General features: G+C 59.7%; 1 protein-coding gene across 4 annotated transcripts; it reads left to right on the forward strand.

Moving 5' to 3' along the window:
- The first annotated feature begins 6,012 nt into the window (after window positions 1-6,012).
- On the forward strand, window positions 6,013-21,258 carry MRPL23 (mitochondrial ribosomal protein L23). 4 transcript variants are annotated; one of them, XM_073006374.1, is made up of 5 exons: window positions 6,013-6,135; window positions 9,896-10,018; window positions 11,109-11,191; window positions 11,734-11,807; window positions 20,661-21,258. In XM_073006374.1, exons 1-5 carry the CDS (start codon window positions 6,119-6,121, stop codon window positions 20,928-20,930), a joined length of 567 nt encoding a protein of 188 aa, XP_072862475.1. In that variant the 5' UTR covers window positions 6,013-6,118; the 3' UTR covers window positions 20,931-21,258. The 4 variants fall into 4 exon arrangements, with proteins under 4 accessions (XP_072862475.1, XP_037854749.1, XP_037854750.1 ...); XM_037998821.2 differs by lacking the exon at window positions 20,661-21,258 and adding an exon at window positions 15,231-15,481 and having other exon boundaries at window positions 6,014-6,135; XM_037998822.2 differs by lacking the exons at window positions 6,013-6,135; window positions 20,661-21,258 and adding exons at window positions 6,257-6,838; window positions 15,231-15,481.
- Window positions 21,259-23,047: the final 1,789 nt, after the last annotated feature.

A 23,047-nucleotide genomic window follows, 5' to 3' on the forward strand; every position in this document is an offset into this window, starting at 1 on the left:
CAGGCTGCCGTGACAAAGCACCAAGTCCGGGGAGCTTCAATGACAGACATTTGTGCTCTCACAGTCCTGGAGGCTGGAGTCTGAGATCAAGGTAGAGCTGGTTCCTCTTGAGGCCTCTCTCCTGGGCTTGCAGATACCACCATCTCCCTGTGTCCCCAACGGGGCTATCCCTCTGTGCGTGTCTGTGTCCTCATCTCCTCCTCTTATAAGGACACCAGTCCTGTTGGATTAAGACCCACCCATATGACCCCATTTAATTTAATTACGTCTTTAAAGACTCCATCTGCAAAAACAGTCACATCCTGAAGCACCGGGGACTCAGGCTTCAACATACGAGATAGATATATATGTGTATACACACACACACACATATATTTTGAGATGGATTTTGCTCTGTCGCCCAGGCTGGAGTGCAGTGGCACGACCTTGGCTCACTACATTATATCCTCTACCTCCCAGGTTCAAGTGATTCTCCTGCCTCAGCCTCCCTCGTAGCTGGGACTACAGATGCCCGCCACTACGCCCGACTAATTTTTGTATTTTTAGTAGAGACAGGGTTTCACCCTGTTGGCCAGACTGATCAACCCCTGACCTCAGATGATCCGTCTGCCTCGGCCTCTCGAAGTGCTGGGATTATAGGCATGAGCCACAGGGACTGGCCTCAAGGTAAGAATTTTAAGGGGGATACAATTCAGCCTGTAGAAAAAATGAGCAACAGACAGAAGCAGCCAAGCCCTGGCATCAGAAATATGAGCAACCAACATGCACACGCCACTACACCTGGCTCACTTGTCTATTTTTTGTAGAGACGGGGTCTCACCATGTTGCCCAGACTGGACTTAAACTCCTGGGCTCAATGATCCACGCGCCTCGGCCTCCCAAGGTGTCGGGATTACAGGTGTGAGCCACCGTGCCAGGCCGAGGTTGCAGTTTTCAATGAGGTGGTGAACGAGGCCTCCCTGGGAAGAGGGCGTGGCAAGCGTCGGGGTCGGGAGGAGAGCATCAGCATACGCCCAGGCCCTGAGGCCTAGGAATCCCAAGCACTACAGGGGCACAAAAAAGCCACGTGGACCCTCAGAGGCCCCCGACCACGACATGTGAGGGGTTGACTACCTCTGCCACCCCCTCTTTGTGGCACCCGAGAGCAGGGTTCCTAGGAGGGCAAGAATGGTGGGGGAACTGGGATTAAGAAGGGGCTCCTAGAATGGGGGCACTGTTGAGCCCTAGGCCACCAGGAGCAGGTGCTGGGCAGCGGCTCTGCTGCTGCAGCAAAGGGCCAGGTTGCCTGGGATAGTGGGAGGGAGCTGGGGAGGGAGCTGGGGAGGGGGGGAGGGAGGGGGAAGGAGCAGGAGAGGTTGATGGGGAGACAAGAAGTCTCTAATGGCAGCTGATTCTGAAGGGCTTCGTGAGGGAAGCACCAGCACACCCCCACCTGCTGTCCTCGTCCTGCCCAAACGCAGGCCTCCCACATGGGTGGGGGGCCTTCTCTTCTGGTTGGGGGAAATGCCAGGTGGCCACGTGTGTGGCTGGTGATCGCAGGCTGGTGCTGTAAGGAGCTTTGAGGCTGCAAGGAGCTCTCGCTGTGTCACTGCACTTCCATACTCCAGCCTGGAAAACAAGAGTGAGACCCTGTCTCAAAACACACACACACACACACACAGACACACACACAGACACAGACACACACACACACACAGACAGCAGAAACAGGCTGGGCGCGGTGGCTCACGCCTGTAATCCCAGCACTTTGGGAGGCCGAGGCAGGCGGATCACAAGGTCAGGAGATCGAGACCATCCTGGCTAACACAGTGAAAACCCGTCTCTATTAAAAACACAAAAAAATTAGCCGGGCGTGGTGGCGGGCACCTGTAGTCTCAGGTACTCGGGAGGCTGAGGCAGGAGAATGGCGTGAACCCAGGAGGCAGAGCTTACAGTGAGCCAAGATCGCGCCACTGCACTCCAGCCTGGGCAACAAGAGCAAAACTGCATCTCAAAACCAAACCAAACAAAAACAAAAACAAAAAAAAACCAAGGGGGTTGCCATTCTTCCTAACCTTTGAAAACCTGCATTTGAACATGGTGGCTCATCGGTTTGCGCTTATACTGACTTCACTACAACTGTTTGCACTTTTTTTGTGTGTTTATTGGCTGGACGAATGAATGAGTCTATGAATGAATGAATGGGTGTATGTGTGAACAGCCCCTCCCCCACCCTCTGTATGAATGAATGAATGAGTGTATGTGAACGACCCCTCCCCCACCCTCTGCATGAATGAATGAATGAGTGTATGTGTGAACGGCCCCTCCCCCACCTTCTGACCTGATTCTCATCTGCAGGCTGAAGGTGCTTTCCCAGCTGAACTTGTCCATCTATTCCCTTAAAATCCTTCAGGGTCCCTCACTGTAAAAATGCCCCAGCTCCCCCAGCCTGGCTCACAAAGCTCAGCCTAGGGGCTGCCCTTGCAGCGGGGCTCCTGGCTCAGGTCTAGCAGGTGGACACAGAAGAGCGTGTCCCGACACACCTATGAGAACGGTCCAGACCCAGAACACTGACAACATCAAATGCGGGTGACGTGGAGGAGCAGGAAGCGCCACCACTGCAATGGGAACGCCAAACGGTGTGGCCACTTTGGAAAGCCGCGGGGCAGTTTCTTACAAAACCAAACGTCCTCCTACCATACAACCAGCAATGGCCCTTCTGGGTGTTTCTGCAAATGAATTGAAAACTTGTGTCCACCCTAAAACCTGCATACACGTGTTTACAGAGGCTTTATTCATTACTGCCGAGACTTGGAAGTAAACAAGAAGTTCTTCCACAGGCAAATGGATAAATCGAGGCACATCCAGACAACGGAACGGTATCCGGCCGGAAAAGAATGCACTATGAAACCACGAAAAGACCCAGAGGAGCCCTAGCTGCATCTCACTCATGGAAAGAAGCCAATCTCAAAAGGCTACGTGCTGTATGATTCCAACGACACCACAGCCTGGAAAGGGCAAAGCCAAGGCAGCAGTGGAAAGACCCAGGGCTGCCAGGGGCTGGGGGAGAAAGGAACGCACAGGCGGGGCCAAGGCGGCTTTTCAGGCAGTGACGCTTCTGTCTGACACCATAATGGTGGCTAAAGGACATTTTGGAAGGATGAACCCTGGGGTAAACTCTGGACTTCACAGGAACGTATCAATACTGGTTTATCAATTGGAACAGATTCCACCATGTGATGCAAGATGTTAATAACGGAGGGGGACTCAGGGAGAGGGGTCTGTGGGAACTCTGTATACTCCCTGAACAATTTTTCTGTAAGCCCAAAGTTGCTCTAAAAGATAAGGTCTACTTAAAAAGGACCAATTATTGGGCCAGGTGCAGTGGCTCATGCCTGTAATCCCAGCACTCTGGGAGGCCGAGGCGGGCGGATCACCTGAGGTCAGGAGTTTGAGTACAGCCTGGCCAACATGGTGAAACCCCATCCTTACTAAAAATACAAAATTAATTGGGCTTGGGGGCCCGCACCTGTAATCCCACCTACTCGGGAGGCCGAGGCAGAGGAATTGCTTGAACCTGGGAGGTGGAGGCTGCAGTGAGCCGAGACTGTGGCATTGCACTCCAGCCTGGGCGACACAGTGACTCTGTCTCAAAAAATAAAAAATAAAAAAATAAAATAAAATAAAATAATAAAATAAAATAAGGGCCGGGGGTGGTGCCTCACGCCTATAATTCCAGCACTTTGGGAGGCCGGAGCAGGCAGATCATGAGGTGAGGAGATCAAGACCATCCTGGCCAACATGGTGAAACCCTGTCTCTACTAAAAATACAAAAATTAGCTGGGTGTGGTGGTGCACACCTGTAGTCCCAGCTACTCAGGAGGCTGAGGCAGGAGAATCGCTTGAACCCAGGAGGCAGAGGCTGCAGTGAGCTGAGATTGCACCATTGCACTCCAGCCTGGCCACAGAGCGAGACTCCGTCTCAAATAAATAAATAAATAAATAATGACAATTTATTAGTTGTTCAGATAAACATCTGAACTTCAGATTTAACTGGGCCTGTATTCATCTGGCAGCCTCAACCTCGTGCAGACCACTGATCTCAGGAGGGGCAGGCAGAGCGGAAGTCACCCTGGCATTTGTGTTCAACGGCAGGTGGGAAGGAGGAAGAGGAGGTCCCCACTGGCTCCCCAGGCATCTCAGAGAACCCCCATACTTAGCATGCCTTCCAGAGGATCCCATTAGCAGATTATCAGAGAAGCAGGGTTGGAAGGAGTGGCGAAAGGATGGAAGGAGTGGGGTGGTGCTCCATTGAGACCCTATCCCTGCCCCTCCCTGAGGAAGGATCTCAGCTCCCAGCTCGACTCCCGCCCTCCAGGAGCCCCAGTGATCTGAGCAGCACCCACCCCTGACACGCAGCTCGGCCTCCCATCACTCTTCTCTCCACATCAGCCACCCACAACTTTGAACCCAATTTCCAGCAGCCACATATCTCTAAGCACACTGCACAATGTGACTGCCGAAAAAGGCAGCATTGCATGAAAATAAAAGGAAGCCTGAGGACCCCCGGCCCCAGGACTCCCCTTCTCCAGCTCCATTCCTGTCCCTTCTCCCCTGCGGTCTGCTCCTTGGGCCTGGCCAAGGGCACCTGCTGCTGTGCAAAGGCCTGTCTGGTCACCAGCCTCCTGGGACCCTACCACTGGCAGCCTGGAGCTTCTCCACCCCACGCAGGCCTGGACAACAGTGGGGACAGCTGCCACCACCTTCCCTGCCCACTCTGTCCCACTTCTCACTCCATCCTGCTTCAATGCCTTCAAGCTAGATAGACCCCCTGGAGTCATTTCCACTCAAACCTACCCATCAGCCCTACCTGGCCCAGGCCCTCGGAGGGGCACAGCGCCCTCTCCTCCTCCTGAGTTTCCATCAACCCCAGTGCCCTCCGGCAGCCCTGTCCTCACCTGCAGGCCTGGGCCCTCTGCCCCCAGCAGCAGCCAGGACCCATGGCCCCGCTTCTCGGGGTCCCCCGACACCCCTGCCTCTTGCACTTAGGGTGCTGTTGGGTGTGGGAACAAGCCAGGCTTGGGGGTGGGGGGTCACGGGCAGCTAAACAGATTGAGAAGTGGCCTGAGAAAGAGATCAAGTGGCCTGAATCCAGCCACCAGGCAGAGGAAACCACGGGAGGAGGGAGAGGCCTGGGGACAGGGGAGGGAGGCTGCCGCCCTACCCCGAAAGGTCCCAGCAGCCCTCCTGGCCAGCACCACCCAAGGAGAGGAGTGAGGACTGGGCCCTGGACGGGGTCCCTGTAGAGAGGGCCTTGCCAGAGGCTGGAGGGGGCTGGCCAGAAGGGTGGAGAGGGGGTGGGCAAATGGCAAGGCCTGGAGAGACCCGTGGCCCTCTTGGAGGAGGCGTGGTGGGAGCACCGGGGATGGAGTGTGTGGCCGGTGTGGGGGTTGCCAACCGGGCTCGCCAGAAGGGCGAGGGGAGGGGCCCTGGGGTTCCGGACGCGGGGGGAAAACAGCCAGGAGAGAGGGGCTTCAGACCCCAGACCCGGGGACCCGCCCTCCCCAGGTCTCCACTTCCAGCCCCAGGTCTCCACTTCCAGCCCCCAGCAGCTGCAAGGGCAGCGGTGCGGGCCAGGCTGTGGCCTGGAGCTGCCAAAGGGCAGGGGCACGGGTGTGGGGGGCGTGCAGGCCCGGGTTCTGGGAGGCAGGGCAGACAGGCCCGAAAGAGTGGGACGGCGGCGAGAGGCCTCTGGGGCTGGGGAGGGTGCGGGCGTGGGCGGAGCGCGAGCAGCAGGGGCTCGGGCCCCGGCTTCAGGCTGTGGGGGAGGAAGTGCGGGGCGGGACTGCTGCGGTCCTGCGTCTTGTGGAGCCTGCGGCGCGGGGAGTGGGGGTCGGGGCGGGGTGGAACGTGGGGTGCGGGACAGGCGGGGGGAGGAGAGGTGGAAGAAGCCGGCGCGGGGCGGGGCGGGGCGGGCGCGGGGCTGGGGACGGCGCGGGCAGGCGGCGCGGGCGCGGGCGTGTGCGGGGCGGGCGGCGCGGCCTCCGGAAGCGAGGGGGCGCTGTGCCAGGCGGCGGCCGTGCGGGGTGGGCGTGTTGCTCCTTCCGCCTCGCGGGCCCCGGAAGCGCGCGCGGCCGCCATGGCGCGGAATGTGGTGTGAGTAGGGGTCGTCGCCCCCCCCGCGGGGCGCCCCTTAGTGTCACAAGCAGACGGACCCCACAGGGCGCGCGGACTCCGGGGAGTGGGGTGGGCGTCCCTGGGTCCCCTCCTGGCCCGGGAGAGGCGGGGTCCTCCGGGACCCCCATGGTGGCTTGGGGCACGTGAGGCGGGTGGCGGAAGAGGCCCCCCGCCAGGTTTAGGGCAACCCCGGGGGGCGGGTGTGTCCGAGGTGGCGACAGAGGATACGAGCCAAACCCGCGGAGGCCACGGTGTCCCCGCGGGGGCACTGGGAGGGCGGCCCGGGGGTGGTCCCGCTGCCAGGGCCGAGGGCGTTGTCTGGAGACGTTTCTGGTCGTCACGGGACAGGGGCCACGGTGGCTGCTGGGTCCAGGCGGGGAGGCACGGGCGGCCCCCACCGCAGCTCGGGCGCGGCCTGAGGCAAAGGAGCTGGGAGTCCAGATTGGGTTTGAGTGGGAAAGGGCAGCTGACCACAGCCCTCGGCTTTGGGGCAGGCAGGGCCGGAGACCCGGTTCTGCGCAGCCCAGACCCCCCACGCCCACTCTGCATCTTCTCTGGATTCCCAGGGGCCATCAGGGCGCTGTCCTGCCCCACTTCGCCTTCCCCAAATTGAAGCAGGAAACCCTGCATATTTCTTGGTGAACGAGTGACTCAGGCGTCATCAGTAGATGTGGGCTCCCGGGTGGGTTTTGGAGAACGGTAATCAGTATTTCTGGAGAGAGACGGTCAAGAGGCCAGGGCGTGGCTTTGGAGGCCCCTGCAAATAGCTGGGGGGAGAGGGGAGGGTGGCAGGTGGGACCCTCAGTGGACGAGGCTTCCTTCGGCAGACATCTGGGACCGGTGCTGCACGTGACCCTGACCTTGGGGAGCACCCAGCACCCAGGAAGAAAGGGTCTTAGGCCTACACTGCCCTGAGCCTCACGTGAATTCCACGCTGGCCCTTCGCCTGTCCCTGGAGAATGAGGAGGAAGTGAGGGTCAGAGGACCCGGGTGGGGTGTTCCTGAAAGGCCAAGGGCGGTGGGCCCCTGGAAACATCAGGTGTGGCTGCCCTGGAGGCGCGGGGCCCGCACGCCCAGCAGTGCACACACTCCTGTTGCTGGGGAGCCTTTGCAGGGAGTGCTGACTGGACTTGCTGTGGACTGCATGCAGCTAGGGCGGGGGTGCTGACAGGGTGGGATCCTGGGTGAGTCCCTCGTGGGGCCGTGGGGAGGTAGGCTGGTGGCAGTGAGCCAGGTTTTTGTGTTTTGAGGAAGAAGTTAGTGCAGAGTTCTACTTGAGATAGGTTACGGTGGAGGTGCTTGTGAAATACCATGGGGAGTGCTTGGGGTGCTCCCTGGGGAGAGTGGGATTGAGGGAACTGAGGGCTGGTGGGCCCATAAGGGTTCGAGTCCTGCAGAGAGGCCTTAGAGCCCTGTCCCGCAGCCCTGGGTGTGGACAGTGCAGATTGTTCCAGATCTGCGGGCTCCATGCGCAGACAGCCCGCGCCGCCTCCTGGAGAGGCTCTGCCTGTCAGAACAAGGACAGTGAATAGTCCTGGCCCAACCCCTGCCAGCCTCTCACCTCAAGCCCACACATGGCCTTCAGACCCTTAGCAAAGTGTGCCCTTCAGGCCCCAAGCCTGGAGACTCGACAATTAATGGCCTGGGAGCTGTTGTACCCTCTTTTCTACTGTTTCCTGGGAGTCCCCAAACTTTGTCTCCCCTCCTGCAATCCCATAGCTGGTCACCAGAGGGAATGTGTGAACCCCTTGGGTAGCCATGGCTAGCCTGAACCTGTGGGTAAAACAAGTCAGGCCCCTCCACACCCAGAGCCCACCCTTCCTTCTCGGCCTCTCATTGGCGCCCACCCCGAAGGCTGCACTCCGAGGCTTGGAAAGGCCAAGGCCATGCCCAAGAGGAGGCTCTGCTGGGGTTGGGGGAGTGAAGACTCAGCCCCACTGGCCCAGCCACCAGGCTGCCATGTGTCAGTGTGGTCATCAGGAGGCCTGGGGTGGACATTCTTAGTGATTTGGCTTTGCTACAGGCGCCTTGCCTCTCAGAGCTCCCGGCAGCTCCTGGCCCCTGCCAGGCCCCCAGGCCCAGAGGCTCAGCCCTGCCCATCACTCTTGGCCCTTCAGGAACACCCCACCCAAGGCCTCTGACCCTCACTTCCTCCTTATCTTCCCTAGACAGGCAGAGACCAGTGTGAAATTCATGTGAGGCTTGGGGCAGCGTTAGCCTTATGGAGCCTCTCTCTAACTTGCTGCTGGGTGCTCCCCAAGGTCAGCGCCACGTGCAGTGCCTCAGATAGGTCACCAGAGACTCCTGAAGAGCCCCTGTACTCCCCCTCCACCAAGACCTGCACCTAGGCTCTCAGACCCCACATCCCCTGAGACCCTGCAGACCTGAGTTTCTCCTGTGTCCCTCCTCCCGGCTCTGAGGCCCAAATAGAGCCAGGATGTGTGGGCAGTGGCAGGGGATGGAACGGGGGTGGGGGGCAGTAGGAAGGCGCCGCCTGTCCACCCAGCTGGACATGGGAGAATGCATAAAACCAACTGACTAGAGATTCTGCACGATTGTCACGTGGCCCGCCAGCCCAGGCTGAGTGCTAGTCTAGTTTTCGGTGGCCACTTGGCACTTCTCCAGCTGCCTCCGCTGGCTTCTAGCGGGGTGGTGGGGTACGGCGGTCAGCTTGTATTTAGTGTACCGAACCAGAGTCTGCTGGCAGCACCATCTTCCAGGAGCCTGAGCCTGGTTTGCCTGCGTTCTCCATCCCGAGGAGCTAGGCCCTGCTGCCACCAGGAGAGTGCAGAGCTGGCCTTTCTGTCCCATGGCGTGTGGTCCTCTCCAGCTCCACTTCACCTGAGCAACAGGAGAGTGGGCCAGCTGCGGAGGGTCTGCTCTCCCAGGGGTATCAGTGCCCCGACGCACGTCTTTGAGCGTTGCCACCAGCTTATTGGGGGAATGCTGTCTGCGGGGTTCTGATTTTTGTTCATTGGCCCTTTCTAAAGTCTGACCTTGGGGGTCAACAGCCCGTGCTCCCTGAGTCAATGCTAGGGACTGGCTGTCCTCCTTGGCAGGCCCATGTAAGAAAGGGGCTGTGGGGACCTCTGTGTCCTTGGGTGGTGACCTGTTGATAGCTACCCCGTTTCCTGCCACCCCTGTTGTGAGTGGACACCTGGGGGTCTGCAGGGTTAGCTACCCCCTTTCCTGCCAGCCCCTGTTGTGAGTGGACATGCGGGGTGGGGGGGTCTGCAGGGTTAGCTACCCCCTTTCCTGCCCGCCCTGTTGGTGGACACTCAGGGGTCTGCAGGGTTAGCTGCCCCCTTTCCTGCCCGCCCTGTTGGTGGACACTCAGAGGTCTGCAGGGTTAGCTACCCCCTTTCCTGCCAGCCCTGTTGGTGGACACTCGGAGGTCTGCAGGGTTAGCTGCCCCCTTTCCTGCCAGCCCTGTTGGTGGACACTCGGAGGTCTGCAGGGTTAGCTGCCCCCTTTCCTGCCCGCCCTGTTGGTGGACACTCAGAGGTCTGCAGGGTTAGCTGCCCCCTTTCCTGCCCGCCCTGTTGGTGGACACTCAGAGGTCTGCAGGGTTAGCTGCCCCCTTTCCTGCCCACCCTGTTGGTGGACACTCGGAGGTCTGCAGGGTTAGCTGCCCCCTTTCCTGCCCGCCCTGTTGGTGGACACTCGGAGGTCTGCAGGGTTGGCATGTCGGACTGCCGTGGCCTAAGTGTGTGACGTGGACCCAATCTCTTCTGTACAGGTACCCCCTGTACCAGTTGGGTGGCCCACAACTTCGGGTGTTCCGAACCAACTTCTTCATTCAGCTGGTGCGGCCCGGTGTGGCCCAACCCGAGGACACCGTGCAGTTCCGGATCCCCATGGAGTGAGTCCGGGAGGATTCCGACTGGGGTGGGGGAGCGCCCTCGGGGGGATCCCCGTGGAGTGAACCCAGAAGGAGTCTGGCTGGGTTGGGAGAGCACCCTTGGGGGGCCTGGGTCCTGAGTTAAACAACTCAGCTCACGTGCTAGCTCTTCCTGCTGGGAAGGCACCTCAGGCAGCCCTGCTGGGTGAGTATTGATGGAGTGCTGGTAGGTGGGGAGCCCAGCCGGCTTGCTGCACGCCGCCCTCCCGCGGGGGAGGGCTTCACTGGAAGCCTTAAAATTTGGACCTCTGTGCTCACGTCTTCTGTTGAGTTCTTGCAACTTCTTTTTAGGAGAGGCACCCTGGGAGGCTGGGTTGGGAGCAGGCCGTGATGTGCAGAACCGCTCAGAAGAGCCTCCTTGACCTTCAGAGAAATGCACAGTCCCTGTGAACAAAACTGGGGTGCTGCTCTGCAGTGTTTAAGATCACAGGTCCCTAGCTCAGGGCTGGCGCGAGCCAGGCGGGACAGCAGCGTGAGCTCGCCTGGGGGCAGAGGTCAGGACTCTACCACCTGCAGAGGCCCAGAAGCTGAGTTGACAGTGACCGTGAGGTTCTATAGTAGAGGGAACATGCAGTTAATGCACCGAATCCCAGGCGGGCCTTTCCAGAAGGCACTTCCTAGAACCGCAGAGCACCGTCAGCCGCAGAGCAGCCCTAACCCTGGTGCTGCCGACGGGCCCCAGGGCAGACGAGGTGGGGCACCTGCCAGCCAGGAGTGTGCGGAGACTGTCACCTCGCACAGGCACTTGCCCGGAGTAGGGAGCCATGTGGGGCTGTGGAGCAGGCCAGGGGTTGGTTGTGCAGTGTTCCCACCCCCTGGGGTCTGTGCCACTGCCACCCCATGCTGGTGTGTCCAGAGTAGGGAGCCTTGTGACCAGTAGCACTAGTGTTGCTGGGGCTGCCTGACCCCGCTGGTGCCGGGCACCAGCACCCAGCCTTCCTCCCTGCCCGCTGTGGGCCTTGGTCTGTCGGCCTCTCACCCTTGTTTGTCTGGGACAATATTTTTGGCCTAGCCTGGTTAAGATGCCCTTTTCTCTCTCCTTCGCCTCCAGAATGACAAGGGTAGACCTCAGGAATTACCTCGAGAGCATCTATAACGTGCCCGTGGCTGCTGTACGGACACGGGTGCAGTATGGTGAGTGCCCACAGGAGGTTCTCCTGTTGGTGTTGTGCCCATCTGTGCCACACGCCCACCTCGCCGAGCCACAGCCTCAGCCACTGCTTGGGGGTCTTGGTCTGACTTGGCTCATGGAAACTGAGGCACAGGGTGACTTGTCAGGGTCACACGGTGCTTACATGCCAGAGCAGGGATTGGAATTCAACTGGGCTGGCCTGGCGTCCACTCTGAGCCCTGACTCCGAGGTGGGACTGCGGTGGCTGAGGCTGGGCAGCAAAGCGCTCTCTATTCCATAAGCCCCTGTTGTGTGTTCTGGCTGGTGCCGTTTCTGCTCCTTTGTTGAGAGTCTGCTGGCCTCTGTTCGGAGATGGGACGAGCCTGCGAGCCTGCTGTGCCGGCTCATTTGATTTCCGTGCCCATTTCCCTAAGAAATCGCCTTTTTGAGTTTTTAAAAACATCTTTGCATTTTTAAGAGAGCAGAGATTCATTTTAGTGGTATTGGCCTCTAAGGATGTAAGTTTTTAAAGTTCTGATTTTGTTTTTTCGCTCCCTTCCGGCAGGCTCTAACAAGAGAAGAGATCACAGAAACGTGAGGATCAAGAAGCCGGACTACAAGGTCGCCTACGTGCAGCTGGTGCGTGTGAGCTGGCCAGCCCCGGCGGGGCCTCTGAGGGGCTCCTTGCAACTGTGTCCTTGGGGATGTTTGTGCCAGAGACGCTGCGCTGGGGCCCAGGGAGCCCCCATGAGGCCGGATCTCAGGGCCGCAGTGCAGAGGCAGGCTCCACATAAGGTCGTGCTCCGTCACGGCCTTGGGGGTGTCAGTGGTGGCGGTGGGAGCACGTGAGCGCTGGGGCGAATGGGGCACGTCTCAGCGTCCAGCCATTTTGTGATTTTGAAGTTTGAATTCTCTCTGGGCAAAAGCAGCCATCACAGGCCTAGTGGGTTTCAGCTCCAACACACACCAGGGTGTCTGAGCATGGGAGGCCCCGGCCTCTGGAGAGCCTGTCCTTGGCCAGGTTTCAGACTCGAAGGCAGAGTCTGAGGCCCCTGAGGGCAAAGGTCTTTGGTGCCCAGGCAGGTCTGGCTGGCCGGGGTCTTGGCCAAGGCCCGTGCCTTGCGTTGCAGGGTAGCAGTCCCACAGAGTTGTGAGGGCTCAACAGGCTGGTTCTGAGCAGGTGCTTTCTTATGTGTCCTGGAGGGGCTCTGGGGAAGAAGGACCCTCACCCCACATTGCCTGGGCCTTAGTTTCTGAAACCCAGACTTGTCAGGAGTGAGACCCACAGTTTCAAAGCCTTTCTTCGGGCTCTTTGTTTTGAGTCCCAGGCAAACCCAGAGGCACTTTCTCTCTGGGCCAAGATGTCTACAGACCGCCCCAGCCGCCTCCTGGGCCTCCCCGCTGTGCCCCTGGGGCTGGCCTTACTGGGTGGGGATGGGGCTGTCTTCCGGTGTAAACGGTCCCTGGAGGCTGAGCCAGTGGCCCCTGCCACTAGATGGCAGTAACACTATTGTGAAAACCGCTTCCTGGGCCAGCCGGCTTACGTTGGGGCTAAGGAGGCAATTTGTTCAAAAGGCCAAGTTAACATGGCAGCTTTTCTGAAAAACAGTCACATTTGTTGTTCTAAACAGGGGCCCCCGGAATAACTTGGCCTAATATTTGCTGTGCATGAAATCAGCCAATCCAGGTGGGGAGAGCAGCCGTTGGCCTCATAAAGGCCTCTGTGTGCTCAGTGTCAATTGGGCCCATCTGTCTTTGTCATGGCATGTGGGTGGACATCCCGTGTGCCGGCACCGCCACGGGCACTTCAGAGGCAGCTACGGTTACAAGTGGCATTCGAGTCATCCGAACCCTTGCGTTTTTCCTCTGGGCCCCACCTCCCATGAAAACTGAACCCAGCAGCGCCGGGATCCGGTGTCTGCAGCTGCTGCCCGTGTGTCGTTCTCCCTCTGTGAAGTCCAGGCAGCCAGAGACAGGGCAGGGCAACTGGGAGCCTGGAGGGTCCCTGTTGGGCATGGTTCCTCCGGTTCCAGAATTAAAATTTGTAACGGGTCCTCACCCCCTTCCTGAACTCCGGCAGATCTTTGCACAGCCTAGAAATGGGCCACGGCCGTTGGTCCCTGTCCCCCGCAAAGGGGACTCTCAAGGCCCTTTCCTGTCTCGTGTCTACTGAGACCTTGCTCAGCGTGTCCCCCTGGGCCCTGCGCCAGGGCTTAGAATCACTGCTAATTGCAAAGCCCAGGGAGGGAGCATTAGAAAGATAAATTTATCCACTTTATTTGGAGTTGGCCGCTGTGGAAAGACCCTGTCCCACATGGTGGGAGTCCCACATTTTTTTCTCCGACAACCTGATAAGCATCTCCTTGGCCCAAAGTCCTGGGAGCTGTGACCAGCGCCTCAGTGACCCACACAACAAAAAGACCATTGACCGCCCGCTGCCCCGAGGCCTGTGTGGACACTGAGCAGCGCAGGAATGAAGGGCGCAGGACATGAGAGGCAACTCCAGAACAAGCCGCTGCCGCCAGCTGGGCTGAGCTCCGGGCTCGGGGCTCCGGGCTCCATGCGGGTAGCAGCCCCCAGGGCGCCCTGGGATTCCTGAAGGCAGGGCTGCCATGTTTACTTGTCATTAGGACATTTTTCTCTTCCTGTTGTTTACTCCGATCAACTGTCTCTGTCCTTTCTGGAAGGATCAAGGGCTTTTTTTTTTTTAGGTACAAGGTGAACGCTTCTAGAAAGGGGAACCCCCTGGGAAACCATGCTTGGCATCCACAAACGGTGTTTGTCTTCTGTAAGAAACAGATTTTCTCTCACCAGCTTCCCCCATTTCTTCCCGAAACTATGACAAATGGCCATGTTTGTGTTTTAAACTGTCATTTCTGACTGCCTCAGAAAACTAGCAGAGTCCCCTCCATATAGTAAAGGTAAACCTCCCGTTCAGGGCAATCAGCCTCACATGTAAACGATTGTCCCTCGGTATTTTAAAAGACACAAAGTTTAGAGCTGTGTAAGCCAATCCTCCTGCAGGTTGGCTGTAGCGCACACAGTGCCACCTTCCCCACCAGCCCCTGCCAGGGATCGGGGTGCATCCACCTCCCTCGCAGGGTGGAATCTGGGCCTGTTTCCGATCATACTTGGCTGCTTGCCCACATCCAAATTTATTTACACAACAAGGGTCTGTAAGAGCCAAATGTACTTGACTGATTTTACTCACTAAAGGTTTCCAGATTCGGGTGCCATCCTCACTCCTCCTCCACCTGTCTGGAAACAGAAGGGAGGCTGGCCGCCCCAACATGTGCCGACCCGCTCCTCCCTCTTCTCTTCCCTCTCCTCTGATCTGCTCTTTCTTTCTGCTCTTGCCCCTTATCTTTGGAGCTACTTAGTAATCAGCAAGTTAAAATGGCTCCTCATATTTGCTCAGGTCCCCAAAGAGCAGTATCCCCTCCTTCTCGTGAACCCGAGCCACATGCCGTGGCCTGGGCTGGGGCTTGGCCAACACAGACATATTCTGAACTCTCAGCAAAAGATGTAAGACCAGTTAATTGGCAGCGCCGGTCCTGATTTATCAGCTGCTGCACGTGCATGTTTCTTCGTACGTGATGTTCATTTTAATTGCCAGGCTCTGGGCTGGGAGGAGGGGGAGCTTTAATGTGAGGACAGCCTGAGGCATTTTGGATGGATAGGTTCAGCGTGGTACCAGACGTGATTTGTGTCATGTTTTTCCATGCCTTGTCCCTGCCCCCCCGTCCAGCCAGGTGGCCCTGTGCTAGTAAATGGGTGCACCCAGGGTGGGGGCAGACACCAGGCCCTAAAGAGACAATGGTGGGGAAAGCAGCCCTGTCTTGGAGCTGTGGCCTCGGCCGCGGCATGACACTGGGGGCCGTGGCTGTAGGGCTGCTTACATTCCAGGCAGGGACGCTGCCTCAGGAGGCCCAGGGAGGTACCTCTGAGCAGTTGAATCCGGCGCCGGCAGAAAGGGGCTGACAGAAAGCATGAGGCTCCCCACGGACCCCTCTGCTGAGGAGTCTTTGCAGCTCTGGCTGGAGCCTTTGTTCTCCCCCTTAGGCCCACGGACAGACCTTCACGTTCCCAGATCTGTTTCCCGAGAAAGACCAGAGCCCCGAAGGCAGCACTGCCGACGCACTCCAGGACATGCTCGAGGAGGAGAGGCGGCAGAGGCAGAGCAGTGACCCTCGGCGGGGCGGCATCCCCAGCTGGTTCGGGCTGTGACGGGGCAGCCATCAGGGATGTGCCCCAGGTGGGCACTGTGGCAGAGCAGCCCTGACACCTAAATAAAAGTACTGCTGCAGAAGAAAGAGCAGGAAGCTCTGTTTCCTTCTTCTCTTGGGTCTCTGGGTGCCAGACACGCAGCAGCCACCCCCCAACTCTGAGCGCCACGTGGCCTGGCTCTGCTTTCCAGGGTCTGGACAGTGGGTGCGGCCGGGGTCGGGTCTCTGAGTTGACAAGGAACTGAGGGTGGGCAGACTGGAGACGTGGTGGCCCCATGCTGGGGAGGCGGGTTGGCCAGAGAGGGCCACACACAGCCTCGGAGCTGCATGCCAGGTGGGGAATGAGACACGCAGGTGAAATGACCCAGAAGATAGTTCTGAGCGCTAACATTCAAAGCCTGAGCCCGGAGGCGTCGGGAGGAGTGGAGGGGTCCGCAAGAGCACGGGACAGCGCTGGGTGAGAGAACGGCCTGGCCTGGACAGAAGTTCTGGGGAGGGGCTGCCAGGTCAGCAGCCCTCAGGGGGCCTGGTGAGGGAACTCTGGCCCGCCTGTGGGTTTCAGTTTGGCACAGTTGGCAGCAAGGACCCAAGAAGGGCCAGGAAGGGATCCAAGGGCAGCAGCATCTCAGGAAAGCCATGGCGGAGAGGTGCCGTCGGGAATGGGCCCAGGGCTGGGCCTAGGGGACAGGGAGGACGCAGCTTGGAAAGGTGATTAGGGCAGGGGGCAAGGTGTGGGCAGCAACCACTGCAAAACAGTTCTGTGGGCTTCGAGAGAGGAGAGGGTGGGCTTGAGGGTCCTGTTGGAGGTGCCCGGTGGCCTCGCAGTGTCTGGGTGGATGCCTGGGTCTAGACCCTCGTTCTGTTGGCCCAGGGCAGGTCAGGACGCGCAGCTGCTGCCTCTGATTCTTGTCTAAAGGGTTCTGTATGGAAGCCTGTGGCCCTGCCAGAGGTGCTGTGCTGCCTCTCCTAGCCTGGCCTGGCCTGTGGGAGCAAGGGGGTTGCCCGGCTGCCATTTACGGGGCCTGAACCTGGCAGACTGGCCTGGGTTCCTGTTCCAGCAAAGCTGGACAGGCCGGCCAGGGCAGCCTCCAGGGGGCCCTGAGCTGGATACAGAATTGATTTTTGGTTTTAATGATGTATTATTCAGGACCTTCCAAGGAGCCCGGATGGTTTCCAGCCCCTCTTCCCAGAACCCCTGCATCTGGTGAGGCCCATGGCCTCCAGAGCCCCTTCTGGCCCCGTCTCCATGCAGCAGCTGGTGCGTTCTCAGAAAGTTCCAGAGGCCTGGGGGGTCCTCTGTTTTTCTTAACCTGCCCTCGGTTCCAGTGCTTCCCCAGAAAACCCAACATGGAGGCCAGAGCAAGGCCCCCTCCCTGCTATGTGGAGGCAGCTCCGGCTTGGGAATCAAAGCCAGGGCCCACGTGTACGTTGGGAACCATCTAACCTGACTAGAACGGAGCTGCACTCGGGCGTCTGGGGGAAAGCCCACGGCACGGCTTTGTTGCACAAAGTTGGGTTTGCCGTGTGAGCCTCCCCATCCGAATGCTCGGGAGGACACAGGTATCACGTGGCCTCAGGACCAACCCCGATCCACAGCGTGGGCCTGTTGTGGTCTGAGTGAGGGTCCTGGCCTTTGCTTCTGCTTGGGCAGTCTACCAGGGTCTTGCAAGAGGAGATGGTGTGGCAGCTGGCTCAGCCTCCCCTCCCCCAGCCCAGAGTGCAGGCAGGATGAGATGCAGCGGGGGAAGCGCTCAGCTAGGGGGTGAAGGCCCGGGCAAGCTCACCCTTCAGTGTTGATTTAAAGGGATGGGGAAGGTCAGGAAGTGGAGCCGGAGAAATGGAGTCAACTATATTTTCCTTAGAGAAATAATTCATGGGGCCTAGAGCTCTGAGGACCCTAACTCACGGCAGGGGAAGAAGAATCCCATCTTTCATCCACGGCATGTCCAGCCCTGCACACAGGGGCCAGGCTGTTAGCAGCCCTGCTGGCGGCCAGCGCACCAGGCACACTCCATCATAGCCGCCACCCCCAGACGCAGCCCTGACTCCGGCTCCAGCCGCCTGGGCCTCCAGACCCTCCTCCCGCCCCATCTCACCCTGGCCTGTGCTGTCCTGTTGCAGCCCCCGTGTCTCCCACAGGCCTCCCTGCCAGGAAGGAGAAAGGGGCTGGGGAGCTACTGCACAGCATGCTGGGGGCTCCCCCACTCCCCAGTTGTCACTGGGCATCCTTCTGCATGGCAGCCCACTGACCCTGGAAAGGGGCTGGCTGAGGGCAGAGCCTTAGGGGAGATCATAGCCTTAAGGGCCTGCCAAGTGCCTGGTCTGGGCCCAGTCCTAGGGAGTGCGTAGATGGAGGCAAGACCAAAACTCGGGGATGAGCGCAGGGGTGAGACTGAGCGCATTTCTCGAAGAATGGAGGATAGGGACGGGCATGTGGCTGTCCAGTGTGAGAAACGGGGCTGCCGGTCCTCGGCTGGGGTGGGTAATTCACGCGAGACCCCACTTTCTGGGTCATTACCTGACCAGTGGTTTCTGGTCTGAGCCAGGTGTCTGAACGGAAGCCCCCGGGTCTCTGTCCCAGCCACGTGTGCGTGACCCAGCCATGTCGCTGGATAGTCTCCCGAAGCATCCACACCCACCTCACATGCCTGCTGCCGAGGAGCTCGGAACAGGCTGGGGTAGGCAGGCGGCCCCACTCGGGGTCTGGAGGGCTCAGCCTCTCTCCAGGAGGCCTGCATGCGGCACCCGCGGAGCTGAGCTTGGGATAGCCAACCAGGGTCGTACGGGGAGGGCCCACGGGAAGGGCCCCGGGTTGGGTGGGGATGCTCAGGGCTGCAGCCGGGAGTCTGCAGAGCCCAGAGAAGGGACTGGCTGGACGTGCCAGCTCCCATGACCCGCTCCTGCCTGGAGGCTCGGGGAGGGAGGGACCAGCACCTGGGCAGGTCTGTCTTTTCCCCAGTACAAGGGCCCCACTGTAGTGGCTCATGTGCTAACACAGGCTCTTTCATGCATGGGGACCAGAGAGGGTCTCACAGGGCCCCTCTGGCCTGGGCGTCAGCCTCACCACCCCCACACCTGGGCAAGACCCCCGTCCAACCCAAACAGGCTCTTCCTGCAGAAGGAACTCGCCCGGAAAGATTAATCTCCCAAGGCTGACAAGACCACTCCCACCTGTGTCTGGACATCCTCAGCGTGGCAGGAGTGGGAGAGGAACCCTCACCCCAGAGATGGCAAGCGGGCCTGCGGCCTTGCCTCAGTCACCCCAACATGACAGCCCTACCCCTTGTGGACATCTCCAACTGGGAGCAGGGTCGGGGGCAGCCAGAGACAAAGGCAACGGACGAGGGAGAGCCGGCAGCACTGCCGCGTGTCCCCATTGATGTTCCTTTATTGCTATGCCGGAGTGATGCAAGGTCCAGGCAGTGCCCCACTGCGTGCATGGGAAGGGGTGGAGGGGCCCTCAGGACCGCACCAGGCTGTGCTCAGAGCTGGATGGCCCCACTTGTCTGTGCTGACGAGTTATAGCCACGATGGGCCCAGCTCTCCAGCCCACAGGAACCCATGCCCTGGCAGCTCCAGGTAAGCCAAGCTGCCGGATGGCGCAGAAACCCCCCTGGCCACCCTCCCTCCTGTGGGCATCTGGTTCTCTTCGGGAGCTGACGGTGTTCCTGGGGCGGCTTGATAGTGTCCCGTCTGGACACGGCATCACTTCTGTACCTGGTGGCAGATGGGCAGCCGGGCGCTGGGGCAGGAGCGGGCTCTTTCTGGCCCTGGCTCCCCGGGCTCCTCCTCTGCCCCGTCCTGCCCCCTCCCACCTCCTTGGGCCCCCCTGCCTCAAGCTAGCCAACACACGCCTCTGCAGTCTAGAGCCTGAAGTCACGTTCCTGGTCATCCATCTGCATTGGGGTTCCCAACTTACGGCCTCCAGCAGGGACTGAAGGCCAGGGACACAGCCGTTCCTCCTGGTCCACTCCAGGGCTTAAAGTGAGGACAGGCTGGAGCAGGCCAGCCCCTTGAAGGTAGCTATAGTGGCTGCCATCTTGGGGCTGCCCTCCCACCTCCTACCTTTCATGCAACCGTCAGTCGTATTAGCTAAGTGAATGAGTGAGTGAGTGACCGCCCGATTGAGGAAGTCAGCTTGGCCAGGTGGGAAAGCCGGGCTGTCATCCTCTTCCTTGGGGTTTGATGGGTGCTCCTGGCCAGGGTCTGGCTGAGTGGGCAGGTGGCATGAGCCAAGCACTGCCCGGCATCCCTGCCTGCCCATGGTGGGTCCCCCAGAGCAGGGGGCCTGTGGCTGCAGTGATCTGAGAGAGCACTGGCCTTGGGATGCTCTTTTCTATTTTTGAAGAACAGCGTTATTGAGATGAAGTTCACGTACCCTGCAGTCCACCCACTCAGTGGCTTCTAGTATATTCCCAGAGTTGTGTAGCCTACTAGAACATTTTCATCACTCAGAAAGCAACATGCGCCCCTTAGCTGGAACTCCCAGCTCCCTGCTGCCCTCTGCCCCTGGCTATGACTGGTCTGGTTTGGATTGGCCTGTTCTGGATGTTTCATGAGTGAACCACCCAGGGTCTGTGTGGCTTTTCGTGTCTGGCTTATTTCACTTGGTGTGGCATCTTCAGGGCGCACCCATGTCCCAGCCTGCACCAGGATCTCCTTCCCTCTGTGGCTGAGTCGTGCCGCACTGTGTGAACAGTCCTTGTGTTCATTCGCTGTCCATCAGCAGACATGTGACGGCTTCAGCCTTTTGGCTCTCGTGAGCGAAGCTGTGGCGCACACGCGTGTGCACACTTTGACGTGGATGTGAGCTTGCCATTCCTCTTGGAGGAGTGGGGCACTTTCTTGCCTGTGGCGTGCATGTGAGGCTGCTGTAGCCTCACCGAGGAAGTGACTGTCCCAGGCTCTAAAGGTGCCTGAGGATGGCTGAGGGATGGGGCCGGCTCCACAGACGTCCCTACTGTGGAGCTCCAGATGGGGTGCTCATGAAGGCGATGTCTTCTTGGGCGGCTTCTCACGAGGGGCGCAGGTGGGCTCCCGAGTGGCCTGGAAGCTGGGGAGAGGCGTGGATGCGGATGGCGTGTTTGCTCTTGGGCTGGACCCCAGGGGGTTCCTGCAGGGCCCTGGGAGCTTGGCCTGGGCTGGGGCTCGGGTTGGGGCTCAGGAGTTGGACTGAGGGGCCCAGCCCCAGGGCTCTGGCCACTGTGCTTGCTCCCTTCCCTGTCATTCTCTCCCATCTTAGCGTCTCTGTCCTCCTCCTCCCCAGGTGCTGCACCCTCAGTCCCCTCCTCTCTATTCCAGCACCACTCACAGCTCCGCACCCCCGGAATTCCCTGTGTTGTTGCCTCTGTGTCTTGGGGCCCTGGGAGCAAAAGCACAATGTCCGCAGCGCCCTGGACATGGCGGCCGGGGCCTGGGCTGTGCTGCACGTGGACGCCCGTCTCATCTCCACAGCCCGCTAAGAGTTCTTTCAAGGCCAAGAATTCTCTTTGACCATATTTCCACCCCTCCGCCTGCCCTAGGACACTCTCCATAGTGGATGCTGCTCTTTGCCATGGCACGCTGGGAGGACAGGACTGTTGGGGCCCCCCTGTTCTGGCCTCTCCTGATCCTCCAGACACTGCTGCTTCCTGGGCCTGGGTGTCTGAGGGGATGTCCCTCAAGGTTCCCACCCAGCTCAGCCTGACAGGAGCCGCACCCTGTGAGGCCTCAGACCACACCATGCCGGGTGGGGACACGCAGGCCCTGAGTGACCTGTTCAGCGTCTGTGTTCACCACCCCACCCCATCTGAGATCATCCCCAGCACCAGTCCCCCCAAATCGATTCATTATTTCTTTGTAACTAGGGCTTTTTCTAGTCAAAATAGTCAGCTTTTCTTGTTTCTCCAACATCTGGCTTTGATTGGCCCTGGCCTCCGTGGACGCTGGGGCCCTGATGCTGTGTCCAATGGGGAGGGCCAGCCGGGCCTGCATTCTCCGTGCACAAGGCCAGCTCTGCGAGAGGGTGGGAGACCCCCCACCCATCCTCCCCCTACACATCCGCACTCTTTGCCTTGGCCTGAGCCCAGCTCTGCAAAGCTGAGACCCTAGGGGACTCGCCCCATGGTTAGAGTGACCCCTGCTCTGGAGCCCTCATGGAGGGAGGCTGGGGGTGCTGGCCTTCAGAGACGTCCCTCAGGCCCAGGACAGAGCCGCTACCCCATCCTCCCTCACTGAGAGACATGAGACAGAAGATTCCAGAAATCCTGTGGCCCTTCTACATGGAATTCACCGAAGCTCAGACGTGCAGGGTCCCCAGCCTGTCCCTGGAGGGTGCAGCCCTGGGGCCTGCAGCAAACACTTCCCGCAGAGACAGGGAGCCACAAGTCCAGGCCCTGTCACCCCCGGGAAGTTGGGGGCTGGGAAGGGATGGGCCCATCGGATCTGACAATAACGCCCCTTCCTGGTTCTCCACTCCGTCCCGCCCAATATCCACATGGCAGGAGTGCTCCACGCAGCGCCAGGGACTCAAAGCCCACCTTTACCCAGTCCTCTGAGCTCCCCTGAGGGCACCCACTCCAGTGGGTGGAGAGGCCAGGCAATGAGTGAGCAGCTTCCCCTCCAGACTGGGGAGCCCATGGCCCTGCTCCCGCAGAATCCCCTCAGCCGGGCCAGCCCCAGTCACGTGATGCTGCTCGCCTCCTTCCCACAGGTTCACTGGGAGAGCTTCGTGTCCCTGTGTCCCGTATTCTCAGCGCGGTTACCCAGCCCTCGGTGTGATGACAGTGTCATGGATTTTAGCGATGATCGAAGAAGGAAGGGTGTCCTTGTCTGACAGTATGAGACGACACCGGTATTTGGATAATTATGGAAGTGCTCAAATATCCCAGGATAGAAGCCTGGACGCATCCCTGAGGTTGGTGGATTGGCATGTGCCTCCCCCTGCACCCTCCTTGCCAACGGGCACCCATGAGCAGCTTCCTGGGGTGTGCCTGGGGTGCCCCGGGCCACCCACATGGCCGTCCCTCCTCCGGCAGTGGTGACATTGTGCACATCTGTGCTCTCTGCTTTGGCCTAGGCCCACTGAAGGGAACGAGCAGGGAAGTAGCCAGAGGGCAGCCTGAGCCCGTGACCGGGCCCAGTTAGCAGCAGGCTCGGCTGGCAGAACTGACCAGTCACAGATGCCGAGTGAGGCCCACTCAAGCCCGGGACACCGTCGTGCTCCCAGCGTGTGGGTGCTGGGCAGGGTCCCGGCTTGCAGGAGTTTGCCACAGACGCCAGGAGGAATGAGCCGGGCCCAGGACGGAGCACGGGAGACCACCAGGAGCAGCTTGGGCCTGGTGTCTGGGGTTGACAGCAGGACCCTGGGCAGAGCTTCGGGGTTGGGAGAAGATATGCTAGTGGGACCAACCCTTCAACTCACTCCCTCTCAGCTTCTCAGCCTGGAGCCAGGGCCGCCCAGGCAGGCCCCAGCTTTCACAGCTGCGGGCAGCCCCCCCGCCCCCCGGCCTGGGGGAGGTGTTCCCAGCAGCCCGCGCGGCCCGGGGCAGGGGTGAAGCAGCCTGTTAAACAGAACGAGGTGCTCCGGCTAGTACCTTAGCTTTACGAAGTGTTTGGAATTCCGACGGCCCGCAGCTGGGCGCGCCCATTCTCCCGGGGACTTTACCGGCGGCC

This window comes from Chlorocebus sabaeus, chromosome 1, assembly GCF_047675955.1.
Source record: "Chlorocebus sabaeus isolate Y175 chromosome 1, mChlSab1.0.hap1, whole genome shotgun sequence".
Taxonomy (NCBI): domain Eukaryota; kingdom Metazoa; phylum Chordata; class Mammalia; order Primates; family Cercopithecidae; genus Chlorocebus; species Chlorocebus sabaeus.